We start from the raw sequence: 24,470 nt of genomic DNA on the forward strand, positions 1-24,470 counted from the left end.
TTTATATTATTTGAGCCCCACTTCATCAAGGCTATACATAGTAAACAGTCTATTTAATTCAATTGATATGGTAATGCACATTTCCTGTACTAACATCTGATATTACTATGTTGTTTACCTTGCTTAATTTCTATTATTGGATAATCTTGACTTCTATCCAATAAATTATTGAGTTATTGGCAGTGGAACGAATCAAAAATTTCATCTGCAGTGCTGTTGCGAAGGCTCAGTATCCTTGAATGAGGTGTAAGGAGAGAATTTTATAGATTAGAGCTGAAAAGGCTTGCGACACAGTCAGCAATGACGAGGTGAAAGGATAGACAAAAGGGGAAATTTGAATGAATTCAAGATTTCTTGCTGGCTAGAAAGCTGGAAAAATAACTTGGAGATAGAGACAAGGATAACACTAGAATTCACTAAGCTTGTGAGGAAAATCTCGAAGATCATTTGGGACTTCATACAGAAACATATTTTGTACTGATACCAGTAGTTAGCATTTTAATCTATGTTTGTTAACAGTCCACATAATGATTGATACTACTTCAGTGTTAAATACCTAAGCATATCCCTTTTTGAAATCCCTCACCTCTATAAACTTATTACTTGTTTACTTGCATCACTGCAGCTTTACTACATCAATGAGACAACAGAAAGATAAAAATAAACCCAGATTTTTACATTTTTTAAAGTCTAGGTGATCATTAATTGTCTATATAATTAAAAATTAACAGACTGCCTGTATCAAGTTGTAATATGCCTACTGCATGTCTGCTAATACCTTTAAATAGGTATTAGGAGATCAGTTAGCTCAGTTGGTTGCGTTGCTGGTTTGTGAAGCAGAATGATCCCAACAGCATGGGCTCAATTCCGACACCAACTGAGGTTACCATGAAAAGCTCTCCTCGTCAACTTCTCCCCTCACACGAGGCATACACTTTCAACACGATCATGAAGCTTTTTTCCCCCGAAATGATTGTTTGAGCATGGCTAGTGTGCATCTGATCAACCCTGTTACAATTCATGATTGGTTCTCAAAACACATCTATCCTAAGAATAGATACCAAACTGGAGTTTGAGCTGAGTTCTGGAAACCAGAATGATTTATAAAGAAACAAAATTAAATAATACATGCAAGCTGAGAGCTACCACTTAGAAGTGTTGATTTCAGGTGCAGTGTGAGACAGTGACTCCAAGGAAAATATCCAAGAATGGCACTGGGACAGATGTCTAATGAATGGAGTTGAAAGTTTGTACAGCACTTTTCCTGACTCTTTACGCTAACTAATACATGAAAGGCCACTCATTTCTGAATTACTAGTATTTAAAAATTTTCTCCACAGACTAGACCCATGTGGGTGGGGAAACTGCTACGGTTACAGCATCTTGGAGAAATATTTTTGCTGCAACGCGATAAGCAACACTTTTTCTGGTGGAATGCAACGGGGAAAAACTAGAATTGGAAGAAAGATTTGCATTATTAATTTTAAAATGATTTAGTAACAAAAATAGAAGATACTTTGTATTACTAAATTTAAAAAGAGAAAACAGATTTTGTTAATCTTCAGGGCAGCACAGTGGCTAGCACTACTGCCTCATAGCACCAGAGACACAGGTTCGATTCCACCCTTGGGCAACGGTCTGTGTGGAGTTTGCACATTCTCCCCACGTCGGCGTGGGTTTCCTCCTGGTGCTCTGGTTTCCTCCCACACTCCAAAGATGTGCAGGTTAGGCGGATTGGCCATGCTAAATTGCCCATTGTGTCTAGGATGTACAGGCTAGGTAGATTAGCCATGGAAAATGCAGGGTTACAAGGACAGGGTAGGGGGGGTGGATCTGGGTGGGATGCTCTTTGGAGGGATGGTGTGGATTTAATGGGCCGAATGGCCTGCTTCCACAATGTAGGGATTCTATGATTCTTACCTATTAACAGAGGTTCAAGTGACAGGATATCAAAAATGGTCACAACATAGTCATATAAAAGAACAAATAACAGTATGGCACAGGAACAGGCCCTTTGGCTCAGCAAAACTATGCCAATACATGATGCCTTTCTAAACAAAAAATCTTTTGCCTCTATGCTGTCTGTATCTGTCTACTCCCTGCCTATTTGAGTGGCACAATAGTTAGCACTGCTGCCTCAGCGTCAGGTATTCAAGTTTCATTCTAGCCTTAGACCATTTGTCTTGAGTTGGCACATTTGCCCCACATCTGGTTTAGTTTCTACCGGGTATGCCAGGGATATGCAGGCTAGGGGGATTAGCCATAGTAAATGTGAGGATGTGGGGTGTGGAGTTGGTGTAGATGGGATGCTCTTCAAAGGGTCGATGCAGACACAATGGGCCAAACGGCCTCTATCTGCACTGTGGGGATTCTATAATTCACACGTCTGTCAACATGCCTTTTAAACATTACTATTGTATCCACCTTCACCACCTCCTCTGGTAGCATATTCCAGGCACTTATCTCTCCTTTGCCTCTCCTATGTCCTTTAAACTTATCCCCTTTGACCTTAAACCTATGTTTCCTAGTAATTGACATTTCTATCATGGGAAAAAGTCTCTGATTATCCATGTTATCAATGCCTGTCATAATTTTGTAAACTTCTACCAGGTCGCCACCCACCCCCCCACCTCATACTTTAACATTCAAGCAAAAACAAACCAAACCTGCCCAATTTCTCCTCATAGTTAATACTGTCCAAACCAGCAACATCATGGCTAAAAACCAAAAGAACTGTGGATGGTGGAAATCAGAAACAAATAAAAGAAATTGCAACAAAAAAAAAGAAAGAAATTGCTGGACAAGCTCACCAGGTCTGGCAGTGTTTGTGCAGAAAAATCAGAGTTAATGTTTCGGGTCCACAACTGAGGAGTTCTGAGGAAGGATCACTGGTTGCCTAGTTTTTGTAACATCCTGGTAAACCGTTTCTGAACCCTCTCCAAAACTTCCACATCCTTCTGGTAGTGTGGTGACCAAAACCGTATACAACATTGCAAATGTGGTCTAACTAAAGTTCTATACAACTCCAAAATGACTTGCCAATGTTTATAGTCTACGGCCCAACCAATAAGTGAGCATGTCATATACCTTCTTGACCACCTTATCCACTTGTTGCCACTTCAGTATGCCTAAATCCCTCTGTATGTTGATGCTACTAAAAGTTCTGCCATTTACTATATACTTCCCTGCTGCATTAGATCTCCCAAAATGCATCACCTTGCATTTGTCCGGAAAAAACCTTAGCTTCCATTTTTCCATTCAAGTCTTTAGCCAATCCATATCCCGCTGTATCCTCAGGCAATCCACTTCATTATCCCAATCTTTGTGCCCTCTGCAAACTTACTAATTAGGCCACTTTCATTCTCCTCCAAATCATTTATATACATTACAAACAACAAGGGTCCCAAACACTGACCCCTGCAGAACACCACTGGTCACAGATCTCCAATCTGAAAACACCCTTCCATCACTGCTCTCCGTCTTCTACGGCTAAGCCATTTCTGCATCCAACTTACCAGCTCACCATGATCCTGTGTGACTTCACCTTTTTTATTAACCTGCCAAGAGGGACTTTGTCAAAGACCTTGCTAAAGTCCATATAGACAACATCTACTGCCCTGCCCTCAATAATTATCTTTGTCACTTCCTTCAAAAACTCAAGTCCATATTTTTCCAAATACGAGTAAACTTATCCTTAAGAATCATCTCAAATAATTTCTCTACCACTGACGTAAAGCTCACCAGCTTGTAATCTCCTAGATTATCCCGGTTGCCCCTCTTAAATAAAGGAATAATGTTGGTTATTCTCTAGTCTCTGATACCTTTCCTGTGGCTACGGAGGATACAAAGATTTTGTCGAAGGTCTCAGCAATTTCCTCAGCATTCTGCAACAGATTCAATCAAGTTGTAGGGATTTGTCTACCTTAATGTTTTTCAAAACACCCAACACTACCACCGTTTTTATCGTAGGGCATATCAATATATCCCTCCCGAGACTCACAATCCACCATGTCCTTCTTTGTGAATATCAAGCAAAGTATTCATTAAAGGAACTCATCCACTTCCTCCGGTTTCACACAAGTTCACCCCTTTGTCCTTGAGTTGACCTACTCTTTATCTAGCTACACTCTTGATCCTTATAAATGCATAAACCACCATGGAATTTTCCTTTATGCTGTTTGTCAAAGACATTTTGTGGTCCCTTTAACCCCCTAACTCCTTGTTTGAGATTTTTCTGCTATATATTTATTCTTTGAGGACTCTGACTGTTTCCAGTTTCCTAAATCTTATGTATGACTCTTTTTGACTAAGTTCTCAATTCGTCTTGTCATTCAAGATTCCTGAACCTTGCCATCCTTATCCCTCATTTTCACAGGTACATGCTGGCCCTCAACTCTAAATCAACTGGCCTTTAAAAGATTCCCACGTCATATGTGGCTTTACCCTCAACATCTGCCCCCAGTCTACATTCCCCAGTTCCTGCCTAATACTGTGGTAGTTTGCCTTGCCCCAGTTTCATACTTTCACCTGAGGACTACTCCTATCCTTATCCATAAGTAACTTAAAACATATTGAATTATGGTCACTATGCCCAAAGTGCTCTCCATCTGAAACTCTGATCAGCTGGCTGAGCTCATTCCCTAGTACAGGAATTGTATGGCCCCTTCCCTAATTGGACTATTTACATATTATTTCAAACCGTCCTGGACACACCTAGCAAACTCCTCCCCCATCCAAGCCCCTGGCACTAAGTGAGTCCCAGTAAATAAAGGGGAAGTTAAATTACTCACTACAATACTGCATTTTTCCATAATCTCTCCACATAAATCCTGGGGAGTGCTGCCGAACAAAGAAACTTTGGAGTGCAGGTTCATAGTTCCTTGAAAGTGGAGTTGCAGATACACAGGGTAGTGAAGAAAGCATATGGTATGCTTGCCTTTATTGGTCAGCACATAGAGTATAGGAGTTGGGAGTTCACGTTGCAGCTGTACAGGACATTGATCAGGCCACTTTTGGAATACTGCATTCAATTTTGGTCTCTGTGCTATAGGAAAGATGTTGAACTTGAAAGGTGTGAGAAAAGACTTACAAGGATATTGGCAGGGTTGGAGGGTTTGAGCTATAGGGAGAGGCTGTATAGAATGCGGCTATTTTCCCAGGAATGTCAGAGGCTGAGGGGTGGCCTTATAGAAGTTTATAAAATCATGATGGTCATGGATAGGGTGAATAGTCAGGATCATTTCCCCAGAGTAGGAGAGTCCAAAACTAGAGGGTATAAATTTAAGGTGACAGGGGAAAGATTTAAAAAGGACCTAAGGGGCAACTTTTTCCACACAGAGGGTGGTGCATATATGGAACAAACTGCCATAGGATGTGGTGGCAGCTGGTAAAATTACAACATTTAAAATGGCATCTGAAAGGGTATATGAATAGGAAAGGTTTAGAGGGATATGGGCCAAATGCTTGTAAATAGGACTAGATTAATTTAGGATCTTTGGTCCGCATGGACGAATTGGACGGAGGGGTCCGTTTCTGTGTTGTAAATCTCTATGACTCTCTGTTCCTTCATCACCTGCTGGCCATTGGCAAGCCTGCAGTACAATCCTATCAAAGTGACTGCATCCTTCCTATTCCTGAGCTCTATCCATATAACCTCACTGGATAAACCCTTCAAGGTGTCGTTCCCTCAGTACAGCTGTGATATTCGCCCTAATCAGTAATGTAACTCCCCACCTCTTTTACATCCCTCTCTATCTCTCTTGAAACATCTAAATCCTAGAGCATAAAGCTGCCAGTCTTGTCCCTCTCTCATTTCATAATCAAATTTCAGAATAAAAACATGCTCAGCCAACGATTACCTTTATACATTTTTCTCCTTCAGGTTATATCAGATTAATGAACATAATTCCTGATGGGAAAGAACTATTAACTTTTCTAGACTTGCTGTTTCAAATATTAAGCATTGCTCTTGCTTAGGTTTATGGCCATAAAAACTCATTTTAAATTTTTGCTGCTGTAGTTGAGAATAAAATGATTAAGATGGACATATTAATGAAGCTAACAGAATATAATTCTTATTTCTTGAAAGTGAACTGAACTGACAAATACAACAATGGGTCTTTATGAAGTATTTGATTTTTGTGCTAACACTTGTCAATTAAAGGTGACTTAGATAACTAATATCAACAGTTCCATTTCTATTATAGTTGCAGTTCAGGTAGACCATGAGAAGTGATGAGATTATTGTCTGCTTCAGTTTTGGAACAGTTATAATCAACAAGATATTATTCAAATTTTTTTCCAAGGAAATAATTCATGTAACCATGATATCATGTGGCGTCTATTACCTCCATGAATATGAAAAATATAGCATTAAACTGGTGTAATTACCTTCCATGACACAAACAGGTACAAAGTTGTTTGATTTATTTTTGCATATGTTTTTGGTGAGTGTTGCTGGTGATGCCAGCATTTATTATTCATCCATAACTGTCCCTAAGAAGGTAGTGATGACCTGTTTTCTTGAAGTTCTGAAGTTCAAATGACAGAGATACATTGTACAGTTAGGGTTGGGTTTTGACACAGAAATGAAGAAGAATTAACAATGTAGTACCATGTCAGGTTGGGATGAGGGTGGGAGTGCATGACACTTGTAGCTGAATCTGCCCCTCTTATTCTTTTAGAAAGATATTAACATAGAAAAAAGAACAGGAGAAGGTCATTCAGCCTTTTCAGCTTGCTCTGCCATTCAATATGATTGTTGCTGATCATCCAACTCAGGACTTATGGGATCAAAGGTATGGGAGAAAATGTGAGAAAAAGGGTGCTAAGAACTATATCTCGTTCCTTCTTTGAAATATTCATTGTTTTGGCCTCAATCACTTTCTGTGGCAGAGAATTCCACGAGCTCAACATTCTCGGGCGATGAAGTTTCTTATCTCAGTCCTAAATGGCCTAACCTTTATCCTCAGACTGTGACCCCTGGTTCTGGGCTCCCTGGTCACCAGGGCCATGCTTCCGGTGGTTACCCTGTCTAGTTCTGCTAGAATTCTATAGATTTATTTGCGATCCTGCCTCATTCTTTACAACTCCAGAAAACATAATCCTAGCCAAAGGAATCTCTCTTCAAACATTTGTCCTGCCATTCTGGGAATGATTCTGGTAAACCTTTGTTGCCCTCTCTTCAGAGTCAGGACATCCTTCCTCAGATAAGGTGACCAAAACTGCACACAACATTCCAGGTGTGATCTCAACAAGGTGCTGTACAATTGCAGCAAGACATCTCTGCTCCTGTACTTAAATCCTCTCACTATGTCATTTGCCTTCTTCACCACCTGCTGCACTTGCCTGTTTACTTTCAGTGGCTGGTGTACAAGGACATCTGGGTCTTAGTGCACCCTTTCCCAGTCCATCAGATAAAAATCCACCTTCCTGTTTGTGTTACCAAAGCACTTCATGCTGTACATTTGGCTAACCACTCAACTTGTCCAAATCTCACTGAAGCACCTCTGCATCCTCCTCACAGTTTACTCTTTCATCCAGCTTTGTGTCATTTACAAACTTGGAGATATTACATTTAGTTCCCTCAACTAATCATTAACAAATATTGTGAATAGTTGGGGTCCAAACACTAATCCTTGAAGTACCCCGCTAGTCACTAGCTGCCACTCAGAAAATGATCTATTTATTCCTACGCTGTTTCCTGTCTGCCAGCCAGTTTAGTCGTCAGTATACTACCCCCAATTCCATGTGCTTTAGTTTTACATGCTAATCGCTTATGTGTAACTTTACTGAATACTTTCTTAAAGTACAAGTGAACCACATTCTTTGGTTCCCCCTTTAGGCGATAGAAGTTGTGGGTTTGGAAGGTGCTATCAACCGTGCCTTGCTGCTGAATAAGGAGTTGTTTAAGTGCATTCTGCAAATGGTCTATACTGCTCCCAACTCCCGTCCGTGGCACATGGAGTGAATTTTTAAGGTGGAGTGGAGAGCTGATCAAAGTGTCCAATTTGTTCCCAGCTAGTGTTGAGTTTTTTCGTGTGCCTGGAGCTGCACTCATCCTGCGTATTCCATCAGAATCCTAATGTGTCTTGAAGATGGTGGACAGATTGTGAGAAATTTGGTGGCGGGGGAGGGGGGGCGGTGGGGAGAGAGAAGAAGTTACTTACTGCAGAATTCTCAGCCTTTGATCTGTTCTTGGAGCCAAAAAAGTGTTTACGTGACTATTTCAATTAAGCATCTGGTCAGTGATAATTGCTAGATGTTAACGATGGGGTGATTCAATTGTTGTGTTGTGTTAATGAGAAATGAGATGATTGTCTATTGCTGGAAATGGCTACCGCCTGGAACTTCTGTGACATGAATGTTGTTTGCCGCTTATCAGTCCAAGCTTGAATATTTGAGGCCTATGTGGGCACCAACTGCTTCAGAATGTGAACAGTTGCAAATGACACTGAATGCTACACTGGAGGGGTCACGGAGTCATACAACATGGAAACAGACGCCTCAGTCCAATTTGTCCATGCCGACCAAAGATCCTAAATTAATCTAAACCCATTTGCCAGCATTTGACGCACATCTCTCTAAACCCTTCCTATTCATATACCCGTCCAGATACCTTTTAAATGTTGTACCTGTACCAGCCTCCACCACTTCCTCTGGCAGCTGGTTCCACACACACACACACACACACACCATCCTCTGTGTGAAAAAGTTACCCCTTAGGTCCCTTTTAAATCTTTCCCTTCTCACCTTAAACCTATGCCCTCTAGTTTTAGATGTCCCTATCCTGAAGATAAGACCTTGGCTATTCACCTATCCATGCCCCTCATGATTTTATAAACCTCTACAAGGTCACCCCTTAACCTCTGATGCTCCAGGGAAAACAGCCCCAGCCTATTCAGCCTCTCTCTACAGCTCAAACCTGGCAATATCCTTGTAAATCTTTTCTGAACTCTTGCAAGTCCCACAACATCCTTCCTATAGCAGGGAGACCAGAACTGCACACAGCATTCTAAAAGTGGACTAACCAAATGTCCTGGACAGCTGCAACATGGCCTCCCAACTCCTATACTCAATACATTGACTAATAAAGGCAAGCATACAAAATACCTTCTTCACTATCCTGTCTACCTGGGACTCCACTTTCAAGGAACAATGAACCTGCACTCCAAGGTCTCTTTGTTCAGCAACACTCCCTAGGATCCTACCATTGATTGCATAAGTCCTGCTCTGATTTGCCTTTCCAAAATGCAGCCATCTGCCACTGCTTTAACCATTGGTCCACCTGATCAAGGTTCCATTGTACAGGGGGTTGTGTTTTAATTGCATTCCAGCGCAACATCGTGTTATAGAAAATCACGCTATGTAAATAACCGGGCCTTTGGGAAAAGCAGACTACCAAAAAAGCATAACACAAAGGATAGCACTACTGTCAGCAGCTAGTTAGACAAGTTGGTCCGACTGTGACAGCAGCTTCGCTGCTCCTTCTCGGATTGACACAACTGTCCTCACTATTTCCAGAAAGTGCAGGATAGTGACCCAGGTGTCCCAGTCAATACTTACTCCTTAGTCAGCAACACAATGATAGATTGTCTGGTCATTAATACAATGTTGCTTGTGGGAGAGTATGGTGTGAAAATTAGCTGCTATATTTTCTACAAGGACTGCACTTCAAAAATACTTCAGTGGCTGTCAAACTCTTTTTAACATCCTGACGTGAAAGATGCAAGCCTTTATAAACAAGATAATCCAGGTTCAAGTCCTGCCTCAGAATTCAATGGCCAGGGAAGGTGCATTCACAATCTGGCTAAAAAGATGGAGTATCAATCGGCAAATTCTTCCAACACTGCCAGTAGCAGACTGTAAGGTTGGAGAGATTCATGGTCAGCTGTGTGTCTAAAGGAACATTGGAGACTCTACTACCATTATCCATAGTTCCAGACTGCGACATATACATATGCGCATGTTCCCATAGCAACTTAGACTCCTCCAGCAATCTTATCACCACACGACAAGGGTATTGAGGGATATGGAGCAAAGGTGGAAAAATCAAGTTGAAACATAAGTCAACCATGATCTGACTATTTACTTAAATATGCTGCTGGAGCCTCCTGTTGTACCCAGGTCCTGTGCCTCAGGAGTGTTTCCTTTCAAGGTAAGTTAGATATCCTGATTTTCACTCTCCCCTACACCCTACTTTTCCTGACAATAGACCTGCTGGCTTCTTACTTTTCAGTTTTAATGAAGACCAACAGGGAGAATTTCTCTGGGACTCTCAGAATCACAGCATTGTACAAGTACATTGTAGGTATCATTAGCAAAGAACTGACAGCAAGATGCCTATTCGATGGAATTGCGTTATAGCCAACACAAGTTCGCATTTTAGAAATAGCGTTCCCCTATTCGCCAATTGTGTTATAGCCAACTCGTGTTGTTGGAACATGCATTATAACAGAACTCTCTGCACTCCAAAGTAATCTTCTTTGCTGTCCACTACACTTCCAATTTTGCTGTCATCTGCAAACTTACTAACCATACCTCGTACATTCACATTTAAATCATTTTATATAAATGACAAAAAGCAGTGGACCCAACACCAATCCTTGCAGCACACTGCTGGTCACAGGCTTCCAGTCTGAAAAGCAACCCTCCACCACCACCCTCTGTCTTCTATTTTCAACCTAGTTCTGTATCTAAATGGCTAGTTCTCCCTGCATTCCATGTGATCTAACCTTGCCAACCAGTCTACCATGAGGAACATTGTCAAACGCCTTCCTGAAATCCATATAGGTAACGTCCACCGCTCTGCCCTCCTCAATCTTCTTCGTTACTTCAAAAAACTCAATCAAGTTAGTGAGACACAATTTCCCATGCACAAAGCCATGCTGACTATCCCTAATCAGTCCTTATCAGCCTCACCAGTCTATAGTTCTCTGGCCTTTCCTCATCACCTTTCTTAAATAAAGGCACCATGTTAGCCAACCTCCAATCTTCCAGCAACTCACCTGTGGTTATCGATGATATAAATATCTCAGCAAGGGGCCCAACGATCACTTCCCTAGCTTCCCACATAGTTCTAGGATACACCTGATTGGATCCTAGGGATTTATCCACCTTTGTGTGTTTTAAGGCATCCTGCACCTCCTCCACTTTAGTTTGGACATTTTTCAAGATATCACTATTTATTTCCCCAAGTTCTCTTTCACCCATTTAGGCTACCTTACCATCTTTAAAAGGGCACTATTCTCTCCCTAGTTACTCTTTTGTCCTTAATGTATTTGTAGAATCCCTTTGTATTCTCCTTAATCCTATTTGCCAATGCTATCTCATGTCCCCTTTTTGCCTTCCTGATTTCCCTGAAGTATACTTCTACTGCCTTTACATTCTTCTAGGGATTTACTCGATCCCTGCTGTCTATACATATGCTTCCATCTTTTTCTTGACCAAAACCTCAATTTTTCTAGTCATTCAGCATTCCCTACACCTAGCAGCCTTGCCCTTCACCCTGACAGGAATATACTGTCTCTGGTCTCTTGTTATCTCACTTTTGAAGGCTACCCATTTTCCAGCAGTCCCTCGCAAATTTCCACCACCAAGTTCTTGCCCAATACCATAAAAATTGGCCTTCCTCCAATTTAGAACATGTAGATCTGGTCTATCCTTTTCCATCACTATTTTAAAACTAATAGAATTATGGTAACAGGCCCCAAAGTGCTCCTCCACTGACACTTCAGTCACCTCACCTGCTCTTTTCCCATGAGTAGGTCAAGTTTTGCTCCTTCTCTGTTGGGTACATCCATATACTGAATCAGAAAATTTCCTTGTACATACTTAAATTCCTCTCCATCCAAGCCCTTAACACTATGGCAGTCCAAATCTATGCTTGTAAAGTTAAAATCCTCTACCATTATCACCCTATCATTCTTACTGAGATAACCGAGATCTCCTTACAAATTTGTTTTTCAATTTCCCTCCAACTATTTTTTTTTGGGAGGGGGTGGTGGGGGGGAAAGAAAGAAGCTTTATAGCATTTAAACCCTGGAACATTGAGCTGCCAGTCCTGTCTGTCCCTGAGCCACATCTCTAATTGCTATGGTATCCCAGTCCCATGTTCCCAACCAAGCCCTGATTTCATCTGCCTTACCTGGCCTCTTGCATTGAAATAAATTCAGTTTATTTTATCAGTCCTATTTCCTTGCCTGCTTTGCTCCCAACTGTTTAATTTGCTTATTTTCCCAACTACGCCGGTCTCAGACTGATCTCTCTTCTCACCATCTCCCTGGGCTCCCCATGCCCCAAACCCACCCCCAGATCATTTTTACCCCAGAAGAGATTCCAATGATCCAAAAAGGTGAATCCTTCTCCCCTGCACCAGCTCCTCAGCCATGCTTTCATCTGCACTATTCTCTTATTCCTAATGTCACTAACCCATGGCATTGGGAATAATCCAGATACTACTACCCTTGCAAACCTACTTTTTAAATTCATACTTAACTTCCTAGATTTTCTCCTCCTTAGTCATTAGTTCCAATGTGAACAACGACCTCCTGCTGGTCCCTCTCCCCTTTGAGAATATTCTGCACTCTCAGATATTCTCAATCCTGGCACAAGGGAGGAAACACACTATTCCGATGTTTCATTGAGGGCTGCAGAAATGCCTGTTTGTGCTTCTAAGAGTTCCCTATCGCAATCGATTGCTTGGAAGCTGACGTACCCACTGTTACATTAGAGCCAGTCCCTGTACCAGAAACTTGGCTGTGAGTGCTATATTCCCCTGACAGTCCCTCACTTCCTACATTTTCCAAAACAGCTACTTGTGAGATGGGGACAGCCACAGGAGACTCCTGCACTACATGCATTCCTCTCCTGCCTTTCCTGGAGGTAAGGCGTCTACCTGGCTGTACCTGCAGTTTTTCTCCCTTCCCTCAATTGCCATCCATCACACCCCCGAGCTCCTGTAAACTCCTCGTTGCTTCTAACTGCTGGTCCAACTGATCCATGTGATCTGATAGGATTCGCACCCAAACACACTTGCTGCAGGCATAATCATCAGTAACATGGAAACTCTCCCTAATCTCCCACATCCGATGGGAAGAGCACATCACTCTACCAAGGGCCATCTTTGCACTTTAACAATCTACAGTCCCAGAAAACAGCCCAGTCGTGCTGCTCAAAAAACACTGCTCCACGCCAAGTACCTTTTTTTTATTTTTAAAGTTTAATCAAAAGACAGATCTTATTAAATATACAATCAAGTAAAAACCCCACTTGACTCACTATTGTAACCTTACTGTGTTTTTATTGTAAATCTACACTTTAAAAATACCACTTAACCACTCCCCTGCTATGAGCTCCCCCACACAGGTTTCTTCAAGGTCAGCTGTGTAATTGAAGAAGCAACTGAAGATGTTTGGGTGTAGGACACCAAGCTGAGGAACTCCTGCAACTATATGCTGTGGTGGAAATGACTGGCCTCCAACAAAACCATCTTCCTTTGTGCTAGGAATGACTCCAATCAGAGCTTTCCCTCTGATGCTCACTGACTTAAATTTTACTAGGGCTCAAATGCTGCCTTGGTGAAAATGCTAACTATTCTCATCTCACTTTTGGGATGTTACTTTTTTGTTCACATTTGGACCATGGCTGCAATGAATTCTGGAGCCAAATGTTCTTGACAGAACCCAAAATGAACATCGATCAACAGCTTACTGATGAATAAGCCTAGACTGGATGGATCCAGTTTTTTGTGGACAGGACATACTGGACAATTTTCCACATTTTTCAGTGTATGCAGCTGTACTGAAACTTAGTAGCATCCAGAATCAATGTTGAGGATTTCCAAGCCACTTTCCCCCACAACGGTAAACCACTGTGCCACCATCTCAGGTGGGTCTGTCCTGCTGGTGGGAAAGGACATACCAAAGAATGAGTTTTTAGGCACTTAGGATATTGACTGTAAGGTATGATTCAATGAGTATGATTATGAATATATGAGTCAGATGTTGTGTAAGTAGTCCATGGTCATCTGTCCAATCTTTGCATGCCTTCCAGTATTAGCGAAAGAGACTGGCAAGATTGACTGGGCAAGGTGTGCTTTGTGTCCTTCCGGTTTTATTATTATTTGACTTCTTTGTTGCAGCTTGATAAAACAGATTGCTGTGCTAGGCCATTACAAATGAGAGTTAGGAGTTAAATACATTGTTGAAAGTTTGGACCACATTTAGGACACACCAAGTAAGGACTGCAGATTTTCTTGTTCAACAGGCCTGAGACAATTCTAAATATATAATTCTGAAGTTATGGATAGTGGTCTAAATAGGCAACAGGTTAAAACATATTCATCAGTATTACTGCATGCAAGCACTGCAGCTGTACTTACACTTACTAGTGCTTGACTTAAGATTATAAATGATAAAAGGAACTGGAAGGCCCCCTCAAGTCAGATTAGACTGCAGAGATATACCTATTGGAGGAAGGGAAGAGATTTAAATTTCAAAATTCAAACTGCTACATACCGTCATAAAAACCTGCTGCCAAATATTCATGTTCACCAGTAGGCATCCAGTCAAGGCAGAAACATTGTCCACATTGTGAGGAACCACTAAACTGGACTGATCCAATCTCCAGAATTACAGTACATTGAACCTGCAAAGTAATAATGATGTCTTGTGATTTTTAAAAACACTAGACTGATTTGTGACAGATCTCATTTTTAATCAGTTTAAATCCTTCTTCTAGGTAAAAGGTTTAATTAAATTAATTACCTTACATATGATTGGCCCTGGAATAGATGAACCTATAAAAATGAAAAACAAGATTTATCATAATGAAAAATATTGGACAATCTGACAAATACCATGAAGAACTGTATTTCTTGCATTTAGTATCTAAACAATGCATAGATGTATTTTAAATTAGACTGTCACTAACAAAAAATTATATCCAAATTTCTTATGAGCACAGAACATACTTTTAAGCAAGTGTGGCCTAATTTAGCAATTGTGCTTCCACACCAGCTCCTTTTGTTAAAAATATTTGACCAACTTTATTCATCAGAATTCCTGTTTGAGGTGCTCCTTTTATACAAACATTTAAATTGCCTAATTTTTGAATATTTCCACATGATATTAGACCCTTTAAATTTAGAGGCATTTACACATACACTGACATGAAAATGGGCCTTTCAAGAGCTAGTCAATTTGATTTTGCAGCAAAAGAAACTGGATTTATTTTAGATAATACTTTAATAACCTTTGCAGTTTACTGCCAATAAAACATGGCTAGCACTGCACCTTAACTAAAATTGGTCTTTATCTGCAGTAAAAATAAGGGTAAAGTTATCAATAGTCATTTATTAATAAAAGTGGGCAGCAACTTCCAGCACGGATATAATCATCTTATATTTATGCAGTACACTTGCATAAGAAAATGTCCCAAGATGCTTCATAGGCACACTACAAAACAAAGTATGCCACTCAATTTAAGATTACATGAGGTGATCAAACGTTTAGTCAAAGAGATAGGCTTTAAGAAGCAAGACAGATTGGTGCAAGGAGCTAATTCCAGAGCCCCGTAACGCAACTCGGATAAAAGCAAAATACTGTAGAGGCTGGAAATCTGAAAGAAAAACAGAAAGAGCTGCAGAAGCTTAGCATGGCTGGCTGCATCCGTGGAGAGAAAAACAGAGTTAATGTTTTGAGTCCAGTGTGACTCTCCTTTGGAATTGCTCCAAAGATGAAAAATACCAGACTCACAACATTAACTGTTGTTTTTGCCACAGTTGTTGCCAGACTGCTGAGTTTCTGCAGCGCTTTGTTTTTAAACTCAACAGAGGTAAGTCAACTTACTCCCAATAGTGAGACAACTAAAATTGGCGATCCACTAGAGGCCTGAATTGGACATGTACAAATACCACAAAGGGTTACGGGCAGGGGGAGATTCTAGTGATGGGAGGAGGAATGCTAAGGAAGTATCTGAAAATGATGAGGATTTTAAAATCAAGATGTTACTTGATCTGGATGCCAATGTAGGTCAGCAGGAACAAGGATGAAAGACAAATGGGTCTTGCTATGAATTAAGATATGGGCAACTGAATTTTGATTGAATACAAGTTTACTGAGGTTACAGAATGTGAGACACCAGCCAGGAGAGCATTGGAATTGTCTTGTTTACAAGAGGAAAAACCATAAATGAGAACTTGAGCAGCAGAGGAGTTGAGACAGGGTGAAACCGGGTGACTTTATGGAGTTGGAAAAATGATTTTAGTGGTCTTAACGGTAAAGAAATGAGGAAATTATTGTATAATGTGCTCTGCTCCTCCACAAGCTTCACTCTGATGGTAGGTCACCGAGATGTGACATTACGAAGGTACGGTGGCTCAGTGGTTAGCACTGCTGCCTCACAGCGCCAGGGACCTGGGTTTGATTCCAGCCTCATGCGACTATGTGTGCAGAGTTTGCACTTTTCCCTATTATCTGCGTGGGTTTCCTCTGGATGGTCTGGTTTCCTCCCACAGTCCAAAGATGTGCATGTTAAGCAGATTGGCCATGCAAAATTGCCCATAGTGTCCAGGGATGTGCAGGCTAAGTGTATTAGCCATGGGAAATGCAAGGTCACAGGGATAGGGTAGGGAGGTGGGTCTGGTTTGGATGCTGTTCGGAGGGCCAGTATGGACTTGATGGGCAGAACAGCGTGCTTTCATACTGTAGGGATTCTATGAAGGACTATATGACGTACTATACCATAAGTGCTATATATCATACAGCATACAATATTACACTGTCCCTACAGTTGCTTTGTCCCTTGATAGCCAAGAGATCTATTCATCACTAAACTAACACAGGCTTTGGTCAACCAAATCTAATTGTTTGGCAAAGTAGCACTGTAATTTAGAAAACGGATTGTATGTTTCATGTTGCATGCATTAAGCAAGCTTCAATGAGAAGCATTTCTAGATTTCAGGTCAGACATCCTCAAACATTAAAAGACTGACTTGCTTTCTGTTACCAGTGCCAAATCATGTAAGAAATATGGTGAATAAACTACAAGCTAGAATTATTACACATAACTCATCAGATATTGGAAACAAATAGGGCTCTTTGAAAACATTGCTCTACTCAGCAGAAAGTGGGCAGTTAAAACTGGCCAGGTGACTTATTGACCAACATCTCACTGGCTTCTTTTGAGTAGGCAGTAAAGTCAGCTACTCAAAACTCAAGAGATTGTAATTTTAATATGCAGCTTGGGATCTGAAAACACATCTGCCAGCCACCAACTGCAATATTAAACAAGTGAATGGAAAAGCAGAAACTGTTGTGGCTTCTCTGCCAGACAAAGTTGGCAGGAAGAGAATCTGGATCCAGAATAGGCCCAAACAGAAACAGGTCTGTTGCACGAGATAGAACATAGAACAGTACTGTAGAGGAACAGACCCTTTGTTCCACTATGTCTGTGCAGATCAGGTTGCCATTCTAAAACTAACACCATCTACTTGCACATTGTCCATAGCCCTGCCTGTTCATGTGTCTGTCATGTACCCCTTCAACGTTGTTATCGCGTCTGTCTACCACCTCCTCGACAGCATGTTCCAGGCACCTACCACTGTTTAAAAAAAAAAATTCCTAACAAAGCTCCTTTAAAGTTTTCTCCTCTCACTTTGAACCTACGCCCCTTATTATTTGACATTTCTACCCTGGGAAAAAGACTTTGACTATCCATGCCTCTCACAATTTCTAATCAAGTCACCCTCAGCCTTCGATGCTCTAGTGAAAACAATCCAAGTTGTCCTTATAGGCATCATCCTGTAAACTGCTTTTGCACCATCTCTAAAATCTCCACATCATTCCTACAATGCGGTGACTAGAATGGCACACAATACTCAAATGCAGCCCAACTAAAGTCATACAGCTGCAACATGACTTGCCAACCTCTATATTCAATGTCCTAACTGATGAAGGTAAGCATTCACCTTCTTTACCACCTTATCCACTTGTGTTGCCACTTTCAGGAAGCTATGGACTTGTACCCCAAGATCCCTCTGTACATCAATGCTGCTAAGGGTTCTGCCATTTACTGCACACTTTCCTCTTGCATTTGACCTCTCAAGACGTATCAGCTCACACTTGTCTGGATTAAACTCCATCTGCTATTTCTCGACACAACTGTCTATATCCTGTTGTATCCTTTGATCACCTTCTTCACTATCCACAACTCTATCCATTTGTGTTGTCTGCAAACTTACTAATCAGACCAACTATATTTTCACCTAAATTATTTATAGAGCTTCCAAGCACAGAGGTCCAGGCACTGACCCTTGAGGAACACCAATGGTCATAAACTTCCAGTCAGAAAAATACCCCTCCACAATTATCCTGTGTCTTCCTATGGCCAAGCCAATTCTATATCCAACCGGCCAACTCACCATGTCACTTAATCTTCCGGACCAGCCTACCACGAGGGACCTTGTCAAATACTTTAGTAAAAGTCTACATAGACAACATTCACTGGTCTACCCTCAATCATTTTTGTTACTTGCTCAAAACATCCAATCACGTATATAAGACAAGACCTTACTGCATAAAGCCATGTTGACTAATAAGTTAATTCTTCTCCAAATGTGAGTAAATCCTGCTTCTAAGAATCTTCTTCAATAAATTCCCTACCACTGACGTAAATAATTTCCTGGATTATTCCTGTTGCCCTCCTTAAACAAAGGTACAACTTTGGCTATTCTCCTGTCTAAGGTTCTTTAGTAGATTTGTAGCTCGGGTTGTGGATGCTATGGCTGGTTCACTCGCCAAGCTGCAGCGATTGCATCTTTCTTATTCCTAAAATCTACACATATAACCTCACTGGATGAAGCCCTTCATCGGAGGCTGCACTGATGATGTTATCCAGCAGGGTAATGCAATGTCTGCGAACTAACGAACAAGCTCGGCAAGCGAACCTAACACAGTATTCTCCAGTCTACCAGGACTTCAGGTGTGGTTAATGAGGATACAAAGATCTCTGCCAAACCTCCAGCAATCTCCTCTCTGGCCTCTTTCAGTATCCTGATATAGATGCCATCCGGCCCTGGGGATTTATTTAACAATGTTTGAGACGCTCGACATGACGTCCTCCCTAATATCGACATGCCCCAGAATACCAAATTACCCCATAATAACTATCATTATCGATATCCCTCTGTTTGGTGAATACCAATACAAAGTACTCATTAAGGACCTCACCTACTTCTTCTGGCTCCCCACATAAATTCTCTCCCTTGTCCTTGAGTGGGCACACCTTTTCACTAGCTACCCTTTTGCTCCTCGTATGTATAAAATGCCTTGAGATTCTCCTTAATTCTATTTGCCAAGGACATTTCATGGCTGCTTCTAGCCCTCCTAATTTCTTAGCAAGTTTTTTTTTTGCTTCCTTTATACTCAAGGGCCTTGTTTGATATCAGTTTCCTGAACTTTACATATGCTTCGCTTTTCTTTCTGACTAACCTGTTAATATCTCTTGTTATCCAAGGCTACCAAACCTTGCCATCCTTATCTTTCATCATTCCATGAAATATGCTGGTCCTGAACTCTGATCAACTGGCCTTTAAAAGAATCCCGCATCAGAAGTGGATTCACCCTCAAACACAGTCACTCCTCCCCCATTCAATTTCTACCAGTTCTTGCTTCATCTAATGTGATTAGCCTTCTCCCAATTTAGTACATGCACCTGAAGACAAGTCTTATCCTTAACCATAACCATCTTAAAATTTATAAAATTAAGATCACTCTTCCTAAAATACTCCCTCACTGTAACTTATCTGACCAGGCTCATTCCCCAGTATAAGATCTCTAAAGAATACGGCCCCCTTCCTTTTTGGACTGTCTACATATCGTTTTAAGAAACCCTCCTGGATGTACCCCTCAAATTCTGCCCCATCTACACCCCTGGCACTAAAGGAGTCCCAGTCAATACTGGAGGAAGTTAAAATCACCACTACAACAACTGTGTTGTTTTTACATCTTTTCATGATCTGCTCACAAATCTGTTCCTCTATCTCTTGCTGGCTGTTGGAGGCATATAGCCTAACTCCACCAGTGACTGCATCTTTCTTATGCCTAAAATCTACACGTATATCCTCGCTGGATGAACCCTCCAAGTGTCCTCGCTTAGTACAGCTGTGAGATGGATCAATTCTCCTCGCACCTGAATATTACTTCACCCCGCTCATGGCTACCCTTCTTTTCCAACAAGAACTGCACTGCCAATAATTTACCTTGCTGTCAGTGACTGTTCCTGTATTCTAGTGGTCAAATTCAAATCTTTCCTGCTAGCCAGATGCTGCCTCCCATCTATTCTGCAAGTGGCAGAGGCAGCTGACCTGCAATTGGCAGATCAGGTTCATCAGTTAAAATTACAGCGAACTTTGTCTTGACTGGCACTCTTGATAAACCGGCAAAAATTGTATACTTGAAATACCGGAAGTTTAATATATTGTTGCGATTTCTGCCATGTCCAAGCAGTCAGTTGAGGGTGCGAATGAAAGGCTCTCTGCCGGTAAGTTTTAATTAAGACAAAGTTGCATTACTATTTAAGTGATTTATGCTATAAATAAAGTATAACAGTGATGTGTATTCCCCCCTGCGTTTTGTTCCTTTTACTTAGTGTGTGTTTTTACATTGATTATGTGGACCCCTTCATCAACCAGAATGTGATGAGCTGTCCCACAGGCCTCTCGCTTTTGAGAATGGCAGTTCTGTGCCTCCCTTGAGGCATTCCCTGCTGAATTTCTGCTTCCCCTTCAAAGACCAGGAATTTCCCAATTCCAAAGCAAACTGTATTTACGAGCCCTGTCTCTAACTCTCATCATCCCACCTAGAATGGGCAGAAAATTACCTTACACCCGAGTTTAAACAAGTCAGACATATCAGAAACTTGTGACTCTTCTCAAACTCTTTTCCCTGCACCCCACAATCCCATATCCATCCAACTGAGGAGATTTCACTAGATCTAACAGATCTAGAATAACTAAATTTCTCCCAATCACGCACCTTGCCTCAGCATCTCCAATCGTAACAAAAATACCAATATTGGATTGGGTGCAAGAAAAGCACAATTCTTAACTTCCTCTAGCTTCTTGATGTTAATGTATTGTTTTGATCACTGTGGGCCAAGATTTTTAGAAAGTATCTGATCATCAATTGCACAGAGCAAAATAAAACCATAATAACCATTAAGTCATTAGAAGACAGAAGTTGGTGTGTCTTTTCTCTCGGTGTTGGTCTAATTGTTGACAACAGTGGACTATGAAAATCAGAATCCATGTATAATACAAGCTTTTTACCTACAGGCCAGTACAGCTTACAGGCTATTAAAGTAGAAAAAGTAAAACCGTTCAAATCATTCACTTTCCTTTTGAATTGAACATGGTAAAAAGAAAATGCTCATTTTACTATAAACAATATTGATAACGGCTGTTACAGTCAAACGCAATCTCCACTGGGAATTTGATTAAACGAGGCAACCTTATTGGATACACAAAATCAATTATCTAAGCGCTAACACCTCCAAGCAGCAAAAGATAAATACTCCCATGTGTCAGATTTATATTTATGATAATTCTCTAGATGAAGCTGCAAGCAAAAGGCAGTGAATAAATTGCCAGTGTTCACGTTACACATTATATGGCTTTGCAGTTGGCCAGGGCTTTGTAATTACAATTGCATTGTAAACCTTAAGAGAAAATTGCCTGCCAAACTGATGATGGAAAATTCTTAACATTAATTAACCTTCTAGGACCCTCTTCAGCAGTTCTTATCAAAATAACACTACCACACATTTTTCTGGTAAATGATGGGAAAGTAAATGTAAAGGAATGTCAGCAGAATACACTAAAATCAAACTGAGACCATACAGCACAACTTGAACTTCTGAATTCAATACAAATTAAAATGCTTTTACAAAAGGTATATATTTAAAACCAGTATTTTCCTCTCTTAAAGCTGCTGATTGTCACAGAGTCTGTCTCTGATGGCATTGGTTGTCTTCAAGTAATGTTTACACTAGCTACGGTACATGGGTGCTCAGACAATGGTATCACAACTAGGGCCAATTTATCTTTCCCCGACAAACACACATACAATCATTCATCCAAATCCGCAAGAGTTCTGTTTCCATAAACTCCCGCGAATGATGGATTTGTGACTGCTTAATAACTTATGCTTCAAAGAGGGCTAAGTTCCTGGACCCCAAGATTATGACTTTTCACCTATTATTTTTGGGGTTTTATTGGGTTAAAATAATAAATGTTATGACATTATGTTAATACTTCAATGGAATATGGTTTTGTAATACAAAATAATGAAAATTAGCATGGAGAAAGGTATACAGTATCTAAACAGATAGTAGCCTACGTGACAGACCGTAACTAACAACGCAGGATAGTCTATCTTTGCTGCAAAAAATGGTCGTGGATACATGATTTTTGGCTGCAGATGTTGATTAATTGGTTACTTTTTTTGGCACAGATAGACGAATTTGCAAAAACTGATTTTGTGGATACAGTGAAATGACTGCACAAACTCCCAAAAAGTAATTAGCAAGTAAGTAACAAGGAGGAGCAAATTACTGCAGATGCTGGAATCTGTACTGGAAACAAAAAAATGCTAGAGATCAGTGGGTCAGGCAGCATCCAAGAAGAGACAGCAAGCTAATGTTTTGAGTCCAGATGACTCTTCAGAGCTGAAGTGAAGTGTGGAGATTTATGCTATATTTGGGGCATGGGTGGTTGGGGTGTAGAGTGCTGGGGGGGCGGGTGGGGAAAGATGTTGATAGTTCAGATTAAGTGATTGGAATGTGAGAATGGCAGAACAATGGGATGTCTAACTGCCAGACTTGAAAAACAGGAAGTCCCACTGGGATGGGGGTAGGGCAGAGAGCGCATGGAGAGAGAATCATTGGAGCACTGCAGCATGCTGAGGTCAGACAAGTGGGCATGCGAGCAGGATGCTGTGTTAAAATGACCGGCCATGGGAAGGTCCAGATCATGTTTGCACACAGAAGAGGTGTTCTGCACAGTATTTACCCAGTCTGCGTTTGGTTTCTCCAATGTACAGTAGGCCACATTGGGTGCAGTGAATACAATACACAAGATTGGAGGACGTACAGGTGAAATGCTATTTCACCTGGAAAGACTGTTTAAATCCTTGAATGGTGAGCAGGGAGATGGTGAATGGGCAGGTGCTGCACCTTCTGTGGTTATGTGGGAAGGGGTATGGTGGTGTTGGTAGTCGATGAAGACGTTCAATGTTTTGGCCTCAACTGCTTTCTGTGGCAGAGTATTCCACAGGCTCAACACTCTCTAGCTAAAGAAATTTCTCCTCATGTCAGTCCTAATCCCATATCCTTAGATTGGGGTTCCTGCTTCTGGACTCCCTGGTCATCATGAACATCCTTCCGGCATTTACCTTGCCTAGTTCTTTTATGAGATTCTATGAGATCCCACCTCATTCTTCTGAAATCCAATCAATAACCAATTCTCTTCATATGTCAGTCCTGCCATTCCAGGAATTAGTCTGGTAAACCTCTGTTGTACTCTCTCCATCGCCAAAGATTCCTTCCTCAGACAAATGTACCAAAACTGCAGATAGTACTCCAGGTGAAGTCTCATCAAGCTCTGTCCAACTCCCGCAAAATGTCCCTGTTTCTATACTCAAATTTTCTTGCTCTGAAGGCCAACATGCCATATGCCTTCTTCAGTGCCTGCTACACCTGCACCTGTGTAATTAAGACAACTGAGAAAAATAGAAATACAAAAGAAAACTTTAGAGTAAAAAGACAAACCGTGGGTACGTTCAATGTACAAATACATAGCGTATAAGCAACAAACTGAATGAGGTTCAGCAAAAATTAATTTTGGAAGTTACAACACTGGTCATTTCACAGATATGGCTGCAAGAGGTTTAGGATTGGTAACTACATATACAAGATTATTTAGTCAATTGGAAAGGCAGAAAATGATATGGGACAATTAATCTTTAAAACTAAGGAAGAAATCACTTCTATGCTATGAGAATACAAGGAGGAGTAAGCTGACTGTAATGTCTTTATGGCAAAATTAACATGTAGAAGAGTTTAATGATTAGTAGCAATTATGTCTATGCTCCATGGTAGCAGCTATGAAATGACAGCTTGCCCTCATTGCTTACACCTTCGAATATAGGAAATGGGACACTATATTGAGGTTGTCCAGATGTTGGCGAGGCCCCTTCTGGAGTACTACCTCCAGTTCTGGTCGCCCTGTTATAGGAAGGATATTATTAAGCTGGAGAGGGTTCAGAAACATTTACCAGGATGTCACCAACAATGGAGGCTTTGATTTATAAAGACAGGCTGGTTAGACTGGGACTTTGTTCACTGGAGCTTGAGATTGACCAGTGACCTTACAGAGGTTTACAAAATCATGACGGGTACAGATAAGGTGAACG

The 24,470-nt window shown here is 41.0% G+C and overlaps 1 protein-coding gene across 1 annotated transcript in view; it reads right to left on the reverse strand.

Moving 5' to 3' along the window:
- gtf3c2 (general transcription factor IIIC, polypeptide 2, beta) overlaps positions 1 to 24,470 on the reverse strand; it is an 88,979-nt gene that overhangs the window by 9,667 nt on the left and 54,842 nt on the right. Inside the window, exons 10-11 of the mRNA XM_048597068.1 lie at positions 14,766 to 14,797; positions 14,517 to 14,646 (exon numbers count right to left, since the gene is read on the reverse strand). Of these exons, the coding sequence (XP_048453025.1) occupies positions 14,517 to 14,646; positions 14,766 to 14,797 (162 nt within the window). The remainder of the gene's footprint in view (positions 1 to 14,516; positions 14,647 to 14,765; positions 14,798 to 24,470) is intronic.

The sequence above is a fragment of the Rhincodon typus genome, chromosome 5 (assembly GCF_021869965.1).
Source record: "Rhincodon typus isolate 14 chromosome 5, sRhiTyp1.1, whole genome shotgun sequence".
Taxonomy (NCBI): Eukaryota; Metazoa; Chordata; class Chondrichthyes; order Orectolobiformes; family Rhincodontidae; genus Rhincodon; species Rhincodon typus.